This window comes from Prionailurus bengalensis, chromosome X (genome assembly GCF_016509475.1).
Source record: "Prionailurus bengalensis isolate Pbe53 chromosome X, Fcat_Pben_1.1_paternal_pri, whole genome shotgun sequence".
NCBI lineage: Eukaryota > Metazoa > Chordata > Mammalia > Carnivora > Felidae > Prionailurus > Prionailurus bengalensis.
In genome coordinates this window covers 98161397-98175080 of record NC_057361.1, presented here as the reverse complement: position 1 = coordinate 98175080, position 13684 = coordinate 98161397, and the positions used below count along the sequence as shown (strand labels likewise).

The 13684-nt window shown below is 48.4% G+C and overlaps 1 protein-coding gene across 4 annotated transcripts in view; it reads right to left on the bottom strand.

Moving 5' to 3' along the window:
- Positions 1-427: 427 nt before the first annotated feature.
- The window catches only part of LONRF3 (LON peptidase N-terminal domain and ring finger 3), a 39793-nt gene continuing 26536 nt past the window's right edge, over positions 428-13684 (bottom strand). For 3 of the 4 annotated variants that reach the window (XM_043571144.1, XM_043571146.1, XM_043571147.1), the window contains 5 exons: positions 12737-12858; positions 10713-10871; positions 9891-10053; positions 8714-8863; positions 428-5865 (listed from right to left, as the gene is read on the bottom strand). In XM_043571144.1, the coding sequence (XP_043427079.1) occupies positions 5710-5865; positions 8714-8863; positions 9891-10053; positions 10713-10871; positions 12737-12858 (750 nt within the window). In that variant the 3' untranslated portion in view covers positions 428-5709. The remainder of the gene's footprint in view (positions 5866-8713; positions 8864-9890; positions 10054-10712; positions 10872-12736; positions 12859-13684) is intronic. The other variant, XM_043571145.1, reaches the window with a different exon arrangement.

The following is a 13684-nucleotide window of genomic DNA, read 5'->3' as shown; positions in this document are numbered from 1 at the left end:
GAGAGCGGCGGCCTGGGCACAGAAGTCCAACGGGGCCAGGCATTTCCTCTGGGACCTACTTGGTCAGGAGTTCTCATTTTTCTCAGTGACCCAAAGGGCCCTGTTACACAAAGGCCAGGCCCAAGTGGAGTTTGCTATCCTTTTAATCTTTATTGTCCCGCTCCACTTGGATTCCCACCCCACCCCCCCACCCCCCCCCCCCCCCCGGGGCAGAACAGAACTTGTACAAAGTCACTGATGGCAGGAGACTACCATAGGTACTGAGAAGACGAGGCATTGCTGACTCTCTCTTGCTGGTCTCCGCTCGGTCAGCACCGCTCCCTGCCCCCGCCAAGTTTACCAGTGTTCCTGTCAAAAGGTTCGCGCGTTGGGCCTGAGCTACAGCCCATCGTTGAGAAACAGTTTAACTGAAATAAAAACAACGTCATTTACTTTCACAAATGTTTTATAATGCCAAAGAAAACACAGTAGGTAGCGCGTTCCGCTGTAAGCAAACCCAATATATGAATGGACTTAACAAGTAAACTAGGGGCGGATTATTGGCAAGATGCTTCGACAAAATTCTGTAAATAACAAGATTTCCTGGTGCATTTTTTAAAACAGTTTATGGCAAGGTTTTCAGAACACATCAGTCACATTAATTAGCTCGCACCGGCCTCACTGTCAAGTGCATAAGAACTTAGTGTCTAAGTGCAAGGCTACTTGGACCAGAGGTCTTCCGGTCAAACGTATTATAAGCAACGGGAACGAGATCAAGTTAAATGGTCCAATAGCTTTCCTTTCTATTCGGCTTCCAAAAAACGATACCTATTTGGGTGATTCTTGCCCTAAGGTTCCGGGTAGAATTCTGTTAGATGCAAAGTGAGACAACGGGAAACATTCCTAATGAACAAACGGCTTTCACAGAGACTGTCTATATCACATTGTTGTGACAACGCGGAAGAGCTGAAATCTTGCTTTTGTACAGATTTGGAGGAAAGAAAACCCTAAAGAGAAACCAAGCATATAGAGGTAGTTGAACAGCAATATGGGGGGAAGAAAGCATTATCTTAATTCCCCTTTCAGTTTATTACAGTGCAAGAGAAAAATGGCTGCTTAACAAACAACTGGAATAACAAATACACAGACACATTTGCCACTGTTTGAATGCCTTGCTTGATATTTTAATCCGGGCATTACTGAGGACTGCATAAAATGATGGAACTAGTTTATCTCAGATAAGCCTATGATGCCACATTGACCTATTTGCTCTCCTTTTATTTTGTTGTTGTTTATTGTTGCTGCTTTTACATTAGCTAAACGTGAGGCGACTTTTAACATGACACACAAGCTACAGTGCTGCTTTGTAAACTTCTGTTAATCACATTTGCTGCGACAAATTTTTAAACGGCTACAGAGTCGTGAAGCGAAAGCTTTAAAATGACACCAGGAACAGAGATTACAGGCACTTCTCTCTCAAGGTGAACGTGGCGCGTTGCAAAATACCTATTTGTAAGTGAAAACGTCTTCATTTCGACTCTGGATGTGCTCCACCCAGATTATTAAACAGTTGGACAGTGGGAGCTATCATTCTAAGAGGAACTGAATGTGCACATCTTACATGACTCCATTTCCTTCTTTCTCTCTGCACTGAGGAAGGGCCCCAAGCGGTAGCCCCCGTGCAGCTGGCTGCTTTTCAGAACCGTTTTCAATCGTAAATCAACCTCATCCCTCAGGCCCCAGATGGGCTGAAAGAGCTATTCTTTTCCGCTATGGGGGCTGCCTTCCATTTGCATCCTTGCCCCAACCCCTCTGCTATGATTCTGCCTTGATAAAAGGAAACGGATGCAAAGTCAACAGGTTGGGAACTCAAGGAACGAGTCCCTGAATAAAACTCCCATCTTGGAAATGGAGTTTGGCAAGGGGCACACTGTCCCCAGTGGATTCTGGCCCATCAACAGCATGCAGGCTGTGGACAGTTACGAGACCTCTGGGTGCTGTGAGCCAGCCTCAGGAGCTCCGCGACTCCGACGGCCAGTCACAGGGGATTATCTGAGCCCAGGCCAGCCCCCCAGGCAGAGCTGGAAGCGCCACACACGCAGCGAGCGCAGCGACTCGACTGGCCCCACGGGGCGGGAAGCAGTCGGCTTTCAGAAAAGGCAAATTCTTGAAATAGTCAGTTCTCTGCCCCCATTAAGTCAGGGGCAAGCACTCTTTTCTCCAGGTTGTCTATAGAAAATTAGCTTTATCATTTTTCATTTTCTACATTTTGCTGGTTATTAGCTAGCAGTGGTAGTACAGTACAAAGCAGAAAGGCATAGTATCTGCCTGGTACCTAATGTGTATACACACACACACACGCACACACACACACACATATATATACATATATATACACACACACACACACACATACACACACATATACATATATATATATACATATATATATATACATACACAGAAAAAATAATCTAGGTCATGATAGGAAAATGAACCAAATAAATGGCACTATCTACCAAGGGGGAAGCCTTGTACTTCTGGCCTAGATTTAGCTTTATGTCTTTTCTCCGTATTCTCTTCAAACCCAAGCTTTGCAGCAAAACCAATTTATAAGGGGCGAAAATGGCCACATTCAACTGACTGCCCCATTCAAGTACATCCCACAGAAAGCCAAGGCTTCGCCTTGCACCCCGCCTCCCACCACTGCTGAAACCAGAGCTTGCTATAAAATAACCCAAACGTCTATTTAGGCCACTGAACGTACAGGGCAACTCTGTTCCAGCCAAGATCTACGTTTGCTGGAGTTAGGTGCTCACTTACCGACATGGAACATTCTAGGATGTGGAACTTTATTTAAAGAAAAAAAAAATCAAACTTCCCTTTCTACCGAGATTAAGTAGAAATGTGTGTGAGGTAACTGAATTTTATTGAGCCTGCAGCTTCCATCTGAACTGTGAGCTTCTGGGGAGCTTTGGTGACTCAGTTGCCATGCCTGTTTAATACAATTACGTGCAACACAAACTGTTTAAGATGTTAAACATGTGCAAAGGAAGGGGTTCAACGTCAATCTTGGCTATGCTAGTAACTGCTCAACTGTGCTATCTGGACTAAGTATTTAACATCGCAGAACCTCAGCCTTCTCATCTGTGATACTGGGCGTGATAACTGATCTCACAGGGCTGCTGTGCAGAATAAGTGATTTAATGAACTCACATACGTGAAATCGCCTGGCTCAGTACCTGGTACACAGCAGGTTCAAAATAAATTTGTTGGGGCGGCATAAGCAAATCCCATGAACTAAGCACAGAAGTCAGACTGTGAAACCCGTTCACCCTGGCACGGCCAAGATTTTTAATACTTTTTGGAGAGCAAGGAGGGATGAGCTGGTTATTCTAATGGAGCTAGAACTTAAGGCTTCCATTATATTGGGAATTCTAGACCTCCAGACAGCACTGCTTTTTAATCTTATTGGAACAGGGAAAACTGGCTGGCCCAGAAGCCTCCCTTGTCTCTGACCCTCATCTCTTCTCGAGTCTTTTCGTTTTCCCAAACGGACGTGGCTCCAAAAGGAATTAACTGTAAAGCATCAAGTTATGGTCCGAAAATCAGCGGTGGGGATCTCCCCAACCAAGCTTAAAGGGGCAGATATGGGTACTGCATGGAAAGGCAGTGTTTTATGCAAGTGTGGGCCCCTGATGATATTCCGTAACTATGAACAATCTAATCACAGCTATTACTTTTTGGATGTCTCCTAGGTGCTAGGCACTGTGCTAAGCGATTTACATATGTTACCTCATATAATGTCCGTTAACATCCCTACACGGGGCATTGGTCACTACCCTTTGCTAGATGAGGAAACTGGGGCCCAGAAGAAGTTCCATCACAAGGGAAAACATCTACCAAGCGCAGATGTTTACGACCTTTCCTCTGCTGCATTTACACGAGATGACAGGAAACTATTTCACGAGGACTGTGCTCTGACCTTCTGGCTGGCTGGGCACCGAGCCGGAAGAGGAACGCTTAATTCCCTGCTCCCCGAGCCCTGCAGAGCTTGCTTGGGCAGTAACCACGCCTATACGTCCCTTCTTTGCCGGCCCAGTCTGGCTGCGAACATCAAACCTGGTAACACAACACAACGCTCTGACAATCCAGCACCCATTTAGCAAGTTCAGAAGGGATCATTTGGTTTCAGCTTACGTGGATCACGTCATACTCTCTCCTCTGTTTCTGGCTGCAGGTAGTGGGAAGAAGTCAGGTCGATTCCCTGAGGCACTCACCTCTCCTCGAAGGAGTAGATGGGCTGCGCTGGGTCCGTCCAAGGATCACGTGGGGGGATAGTTTGCACGATGGTACAGATGGCGTGATTCACTTCTCGCCTGCCCTAATCTCCTCACGCCGTCGTTGGGACACCGCCCCCCCCCCCCAGTCTTTTTCAGGTTCTCCTGGCACTGACAGAACCACACTAGCACTAAGCAAGCTAAACAAGGGCTCCCTCTTACATTCTTACCCACTGTTCTTCCCCTACCTTGAAATCTTTGGCCTGCGGCAGCTAGGAGGGAAGGCAGCGTTTAGCTAAAACCACGGGTTCGTCGTCTGTTTCCTTTAAAAAGATGTACAAACCCGAAAGACAGCGTGTCTGTGTTTTTAAGGGTTCTACTGTCTCTACTGGCTTCTTTCCGCCTCCAATGACCGGCAGCCCTTCATCATATGTTTTCATACGCGCCAGCCAGGTAACTAACCCTGGGGAGAAGGGAGAGACCCTTCTGATTAGATTGCTGAAAATAAATGCCTAAAACAGATCACTCACAAACGACGCCCCTCTGAGTCACCTCTTCATTCAAGGGCAATCATTCCTTCGGCCCTGCTCGGTGTCCCACCCAGAAAATGGATTGTTTGCCTTCACCCTGGCCTATTCCATAACGCCTGCCAAATCGCTTAGGCATTTTATATTGTTGAATTCCAAACGAAAGCAACACGGAACCCGTGACGAGCGACGGTCTCAGCGTGATTCCGAACCTCCTTTACACATCCAATGGGACAGATACAAAAACGGTTCGCGAACCGGGATCAAACACAGCAGAATGTGGTTAAAGCAAAAACGGCACGTTGCTAGCACTGCTCCTTCCCCCTGGGTAGATGGCAAACCACGTTAATAAATAAAGCAACTGGCTCTTCAGTAACGTACACTTAAACAGTTACAAACAGACAGGTAGAAAAAAGGGATACAGTGGTGCCAAAAAAAAAAAATAAATTATGAAAACGGAAAGGATGAACATTCTCTTCTACACAATGCCGTATAAAACCCGAGCCATCTGGAATGAGAACCCAAGTCCGTGAAAATAACGCAGCAGCGTTACCAGAATGTGTGCTTCACATTTCAACTACACGTTTATCTGTGCAAGAAAGAAAATGAAAGCAAAACCATTTTAAACTTCCAGAAAACTGGATGTCAAAAATCAAATGAATTTTTTTTTTTTCTGGGCTCTTAAACACCTCTGCTGAGCATGTAGTTGTGCAGCATGTCAAGAAGCATCTTCAGCCAGGAAGTTTCAAACAGGCCCCGTGCTTCTGGCCTTTCTACACGATTCCTCTCTGCGATCAACAGCAGGGAAATGCCTGTTTGATACTTCCTTCTGTTAAGATGTTATTGCAGTTAGATATATTTACAAGATGACTCCCCCAAGCCGGCAGGGAGGGTGGGGGCTTCTCCTCAGCGATCCACTCTCGCTAGTTTTGGTTCCGGGATATAAAGGCCAGGACTCGCCGAATCCCATTCAGTCTGTCCTTCAAGGACCTCATCGCTAGGAACGGGAGCTGAGCTCGGCTTTCCAGTGGAAGAACCGCTAATGTCCACCAGCACCAGGCTGGACCGTTCGGGCTCACCTACAACAGAGAAACACACGGCTTCACCCCACTCCCGCAGAAGTGAGATCGGCCTGCAGGTTTCCCAAGCTGCAAGGCAAACATCCCAGGTGGAACTGCTTCTGTGTCGGGCAGACGGCTAGGCACCCCCACGTCTACTTCCCCCCTTCTCTGAGCTGGGCATACGGCCACGCAGAAGACAGAGACTGCGCGGCAGCGAGGGGCGGCCACGAGACAAAAGTTCCGGCTAATGAGATGTAAAGGGAAGGGACGCCCGAAACCTCGGGGCCATGCTCTGGGAAGGGGGCATGTGCCTTCCGCCTCACTCTTTCTCTCTTGCCCCTAGCTAGCGCGTGAGCACGGTGGTGACCGGCTTTCTTCTATCGGGAAGACAGGGGTAACATTCTAAGGATGATAGAGCTTTGTGATGAAGGAGACTGGGTCGCTGAATGATCTTGTGGGACAGAGCTGCCCTAGCCCTCTGCCTGGTTCAAGCCACGGCCATGTTTAGTAGTTGTTAAAGCAAACAGATCGGTGTCCCAACAGATACGCTATACTTCCCAGCCACTGCTCAGTCTGGTCCACTTCCAAGATTCTGTTCGGGTTCTCGGGACGGACACCTAACAGCATATGGGCCTTCAATTCCCATGATCCCTTGGGCTTGGCAGGTCTCTTAACGCCCTGTATTTCCCTGCTTCTGGCCGCAGGCAACATAGTCCACATACGCCATGTCGCTGTGCAAGGCCACAGCGAGCCTCTCCTCTGAAACCGGAGCCTGTGGTCCACAGCCCCAAAGCACAGCAACCCCCCTTTGCAAACATTCCAGTTTGAGAACACATTCATGTCAGAAATGTATGACGTCCCCAGGTTTCTTTCTAATGAGGAGCTTTCCCATCCCACATGAATCCTTCACCGAAATTCTGTCTGTCAGCAGCTTCCCAGCCACACGTTTTAAGACACTGGTGACTTACTTCCTATGGAGCCTGAAACAATCACAACTTCCGGAAGGTTGGTTTAGGACTGTGGAGAACCACCTTCTGGTCAGACCACCTACACATGGGATTATCTGCCTCCAAATGGGCTCACCTGGTTCTTCCCAAACCTTGCCATCTTCTTGGCTTCTCTGTGCCTATAGCTTCATTTGAATTCTTTTTTGTCCCTCACTGTGATCTGTAACAGGCTCTCCCTCCTATTATTAGTTCTGAATATGAAACTGACATATTCTAAACTTTCTTTCCCAGGGCCATTAACAAAGATATTTAAGCTGATGTTAACACTTGTGGCTGCTTCTGAGAAGCCTCCTTCTGAGGCTCAGAACATTCTTATTAATGGCACCGCTGGGGCTGCAGCACTGACTGGATCAAACTGGATGATTTTTTTTTTTTTTTTGCGCGACTGCTGCCAAAGCAACGTGAGAACAGTTCTAATAAGAAAGGAAATGAACCAAGATTTCAACTTTCTGTGTCATCGAGCCCTTATGAATCACTCTGTGGCATCTGTGTTTTCTCTTATGAAAGCTGCTGTATCATTGCTGATCGCTACCTTCTGCCTGACTGAGGGAGAATGCTCTCCAGAAGGTGAAGGGGAACATTAAACTTGATCATGAGCTTGCTCAGAGCTCTGATGTAGTCCTGAGTCATAGTGGCCCAGAGCCAGGAGCTGGGTCACTGGGAAGCACTGACTGGCCTTGCTCCCTTCAACATTTCACGGTGCCTTTGCACGGAGGCAAAGGAGCCACCTTTGCGGTCTGGAGAGAGTGAGACATTTCAGCCCATCAGGGAACAGACTGGTGTTCTGTAGCCACAGATGCAAGAGGAAGAGGGGACGTTAGAGACCTCCTCATCCACCTCCCTCATTCCAGAGCTGGGAGACAAGTTGAGAAAGGGGCGGGTCTTACCCAAGGTCACACAGCTAGAGCGGTAAGGATCAGTCTGTTGGCAGTGAAATCAGAACATACACATTCTTACTACTGTGACAGAGTCAGGAATGAGTGTAAGTAAAGAATCAAGGAAGTCACAGAGGTGACGACGTAGGGGAGCCAGCTCAGAATGCAGGAAGGGTGACGGTGGGCAAATACTTGACTAAGTTATCTCCAGCCTCGTCCTAGAGAGACAGTATTGTCCGATTTATCAGGCAACCAAAGTTGAGTTGGTGAAACTCAACTATCTCCACTTGCCCGAAGAGCTTCCGATCTGCAGCTTGATCTCTCAAGTGGGCCTGTCCCCCCAGGAAACAGACTTGACCCAGTAGCACCTAATCAACTGCTTTCTAGTTTAACTCGGCAAAGGGCAAATTTAAAGATTGGGTCTGTTTGCTCAGGACCTGCTCACCCCTGATGAGGACAATGACAAGGGTCTACATCCGCAGGGCTAAGCAGGGAGGGACCCAGAGATGAGAAGGTGCTGCGGTCTGGCAGCTGGAATCCTGTAAGGCGACTGGTGCCTGCAGCAATGGGGGTGACGGTTATGAAATAGAAGCCTTTAGTCTCAGCTCCCGGGATACCCTTCTCTTAAGCTTGGCCTTTGTGTGAATCTTGTCACCCCAACACATTACCATGGTGTGAATCTGGACTCCCACTGAAGGTTCTTTGGTGGATGGTGTCTATGTTCCCAATCTCTCACCTGACTTATGTCTCAAAGCCTGTCTGGGATCCAAGTTCCTACCGCTTTCCTTTATCACTCCAATTGTGACTTCAGATCCTTGAGTCTTACCCCTGATGCCCACTGCCCGGTGAAACAGTACCAAATTGGATCTATCTCCCTCTCTGCACTCGATCTGCTGAATGGCAACCATGCACCCACCCAATCCCAAACCCTGGGCTCTCTCATCTGGTGGGGGCAGCCCGTTACAGAGAGACATTTTTATATACCTGAGGATCAGCATCTTTCTCTGGCATTGGACCAAAGTGATTGAGTATCCGATTCTTCAGAGAGGTTTTGAGCGAATGAAACCATGATGACGCTTGCTCATAGACACAGTTATGTAATCCCATGAGCTCGGCCTGATCCTCTCCTTGAACCTGAAAGTATCAAAGTGGAAATGAAGCACTCTGTCCCTTCTCCATCACTCCCAAAGCTTCTGCTGACACCAGACTCCCTTCGGGCATCCGGCCTGCGTCCCTAGGAAGGTTCGCCCACCCAGCTTTCTCCTGTGTGGTGTGTGAAAGGCTCCTCAGCCACAGGGTGGGCTGTGTGTGACTACTGCTGAGTGCGGAGGAAGAAGAAAGTTTCCGCCGGGCGCATTAGCTGAAACAGCGAGATAGACAGAAAACCAGAGATGCGAACTGGCCTGGGTGGAGGCGTGCTGTTGAGCTCGCTTATGCTAGCTTATGCCTCTCTCCTTTTCACGTTTCATATCTGCTTTCCCAGTGTCCACTGGGAAGAGGGACACAGGTGTGTCTGTTTCTCACTGTGTAACTCTATTTCCTAAGTCCAATACCTTCGTTCGTCGATCGAACATTTACTAACCTTATACTATATGGTGAATGTAAATATAAACGAACGTGGGATTATTTACTTCTTGTTCTTCCGATTAGTCCAGAAAACCAAGGATGAACTGGACACGTTATCTTTCTCCTTGATGGGATGACGCGTTATAGGGAAGAACCCTTAGCCGGGTCGCGCATTTAAAAATACGAACGTACGTGTGAATCTACAATCGTCTCAAAATGAAATGTTTGAAAACATAAACGAATTGGTACACAAAATACGTGGGTGTAGATATCACTCCCAGATCTATCCCTTGATATCTCTGGCAGAAACCTGACCCCTGGGCTGAACGGGCCCCAGGGTTGTTGATCTGGCTTGGCATTTCTTATGCAGGAATACAACTCAGCAACTAACCAGGGGGAAAGCCAGGGCACGGGGTGCTCCTGCTGCCATCCTACAATCGAACGGCAAGCCGGCGGCATTCGATGTCGCTGCAGCCATTTGGTGAGAAATCCCAAGGCCCCCCGACAGCGCCGAGCAATTCTTCTGCAAACACCTTTGCCCGCCAAGCTACAGGGATAGCCTGGCCCTGGGATTCTTGGCACGGGCCACCCTCACCTTTTGGTCTTCAATGTATTCAATGTCGGCTGTATTGTAACCATCTCGCTGGCCCTGATGGAGGACCCTGAAGCGCCTCTTGCCTACGCTGTCCACCACCGAGCGGCCATCAGCAAAGAACTGAACATTTCTGATCTCTAGGATGCAGCCATATTCCGCAAACCTGCTTATTGGGAATGCGTAAGAAAGTACATTTTTGGTGAGTTGTTTCTGCGGCCTGGCTCCCCAGCCGTTTCTGTAACCCCGGGCTGTGCCTCCAGGGGCTTCTGCCTATTTGCCTGTCCCCGGGGGCTACAGCTGCAACTACACCACAGGCAGCGCCTGTGCCAAGAAAAATCTTCCTGTAATAATGTAACTGCTCCCATTCATTGAGCATACACTGCGTGTGGTGTGCTCAGTGCTTTACGTGCATTAACGCACCAACCTTCCCAACACGCCCGCTATCATTGTACCCACTTTACCGGTCAGGAAACTGAGTCACAGAAAGGTTAAGTGACTTGCCCAAAGGCAAACTTGCTCCAAGGTTGGAGCCGGAACATGAACCCACACACGGGGACCCCGGGTCCCGCGGTCTTACAGTAAAACAAGTTTTATAGTATATACCACCCGTTTAACAAGAGATTAATCCTTGGGGTTCCTTTAAATAGGCAGCCTGTTACATGGTAAACCAGGGGCCAGAGAGACCCCGGTCTCGATGGGTGCTCACGGTCGTGAGCTGGCTAAATCTCAGGAGCTCTGCCTCCCTATCTCCTGGGGGCACCCCAAATAGGCCCAAATCCCTCTCTACCCAACCTCCCTTTACTCACGTAGCTCCTCACTTACCCTTTGACAGGATCTCCAAGGCACATGCCAAACTGTCTTGTACCTGTTTCGATGCATCTGCGGATCATCAGACGGTAACAAGGCTCAAAAATGTGCAGGGGACAAGGAACCGTGGGGTAGGCCATAGTGCACACGAAAATAGGCACGTTCTTATTCAAGCTGTCAGGAAGAGCAAATGACAGATTTCTCAAAGCCGCGAAGCAGAACACAAAAAGGTTGGTCAAATGTCACTTTGTGGTTCCCCCACAGTAAGGCCAGGGGACCTCAGGTTTTGATGGCTGATTAAAAAAAAAAAAATACTGAGATGCAACCAACACTATGGGCTAAGTCCCATTACTGGTGCAGAGGTTAGCCTAAGAGCTAAGAGATTGAAACTGACATGCTGTACATTCCAACTTGGCTTAAAAAACGTCCTCTAGTACCTTCACATTGTGGGTGATAGTTAAACCTCATAGTTCTTTCTTCCTCCCGTGCCCTCTACTCAGAACAATCTCTTCAGGTGTCCTGCCGGCAGTAAAAGCGGACCCAGCTCTCCAGGGGGATGGTGGGAAAATCTCTGCAAGGTCTCATCAGCTTTACAAATTTGCAAAGCCCCCAGAAGGTCTGCTCGGCAGGCCCGGCCGGGAGGAGGAGGGAGCAACAAGAGAGGCAAGTGTCCTCTAGCCCAGTGACGTTCCCATGCGTCAGAATCACTGGGGGCCCTTAAATCCAGACAACTGGGCTGCATCACCCCAGAGACACTGGGATATAAGGTCTGGAGCCGGGACCCAGGGGTCTACCCTTCGAGTGTCCATGAAGAAGCAGGCACACAGCCTGATGGGAAACCACGCCAATGGGGCCAGCTCCTCCTGGATCACTGTTCTCTTCTTTGCTAAATCCAGTACTGGAACTTATCAATGGATACAAGACCATCTGCCCAAATCCCCCAGAGGATTCAGTTTAGGATTTCTTTAAAGAGAAATCCCTCTTGGCATATCCCAGTGTTTATTAGTAAAGCATTAAACGATATTTGAGACAAGGGCTCAGAGAGACTCGCGGTGAATTTAAGAATCAGAAGTAAAGATAAAGACGCCCTGACTAGATCTACTGTAAGCCAATGAGAACAATAGGATTTAGTTTCTAGCTTCTCAGGAAAACACAGTATTCGAAGCGGGAGGCCCACTCAAACGAACCGGTGGCAGTTTAGAAATGTGCTCTACAGGGCGGGCAGAAAACCAGGGCAGCTTTTGCGATCGGGAACCTGGCCCCCAGAATGCTGCGAGGACCCTACTGGGGATCCGGAGGTGGGAGGGCAGCGGTATGAGACGCAGAAGTGAGAGAACGCCTCCTGCTGCTTCTGCTAGGCGGTCTGTCCTTCCAGCCAGGCCGAGAGCTTGGAGCCCTACGGGCACCTCCAGACCCACCCCTCAGCCACAAATGTGCATGGCAGAGGACGCGTGTAACAAGCAGCAGCCTTACTCCCACCACGTATTGAGTGCTTCCTGTGCACTAGCTCATGCGATCTTCCACATGAGGTAAGGACTTCACTATTCCCAAGCTACAGATGAGGAAACTGAGGCCCAGACAGGTCAAGTGACCTGCCTAAGGTCCTGAAGGATCCTCGCTTTGTGGCAAAACTGGGTCACGGGCCCAGGTCTGGCTGACACCAAGGTCCTTAACCTCCCAGCACCTTCTGAGGTTTCTGCAAACAAACGCCCGCACGCCGTGTAAGTTCCCCTGATCTAGCTGCTTCGCTTTGCTCCTACCAGTGACTCCCAGTTACTAGCGCCAAGACGTTGACCTGGTCAGTGGTTTGGCTTATGCGTCTTCAGGGGCGTGCTGGCAACTGCCGGACAGCTGGCTGTCGGCCGGTGGAAAGCTCCGGCTCATAGCGATTGCCAATTTCTATATAGTGTAGATACGCCCACCGAGGCCAACATCCAGCTACCGGCACGATATTGCTAAGTGAGCAGTTAGGGAGAAACGTGCACATTCAGTTCTACGAGCTGCTATGAGTGAAACTGAAAAGAGACGCATATACGTACTTAGAAAGTTCTTCCATTTCTTCTTCATAAAGCCGCCTGCGTTCCTTGAATTCTTCCGGCAGGAATTTAGCTATTAGCTCTTCCATGATGACATTTTTGCTATATTTTCTGGATGCCAAGCACTACAGAGGCAACAGGGCACCGAGACATTATGCAGCCATCAGAAAACCACAAAGCACTTCTCATGTAATCAGCAGAACAGCTGAATCAACCACACATTGAGAGTAATTCGGGCCCACACATTAGCAGCTGGTAACATCATCATGCACGTATTCTCTGGATGTTACATGCGATTACTTTTATAATTAGAAAAAAATACTTTAACAAGGGGAAAAGACCCGCATTGAAGTTTCAAAAGTTTAGCTTTCCCAAAACACTCAAGTTGAGATTATGTTCTTGTCAAAAAAGGGGGGAAACCCTTCCTTTTCCTTTTATTGGTTACTGCATTTACAAGCTGGCAAAAATGGTCTCCATCTGGGATATGCTGGAAGTCTGTGGTCTAAAGGTTCAGGGAACGAGAAAGCCACTGTCCATCACTGATCTTTTCCTGACCCGTCCCACCCCCACCCCGCCCCACCTCAATGCTTGGCTTCTGGATATTGCCAGTCTAAATATTTTTCCCCCTCTAACTTTAGCTGAAAACAAAACAGCTAAATACTGGGGATTGTGTCTATTTGTTTTTTAAATATACCATCTAGGTATCACTGAAATTATGTTATAAGCCATGAATTCAGAACCGAACTCAGGCCCAAGTGTCACTATTACTATCCTCCCAAACACCCCTAACTAACTTCACGCATATCCAGGGATCCGTAGGTAGAGGGAATTGAGCTGTGTGAACCAGACCACGGGAGTTAAAACATCTGCGAACTGTTTGCTACGGACACTACCCACCCAGACCCAGCAGGGGGAGCTCCTGAGTATAAAATTGCTGGTTCGAGACTATTT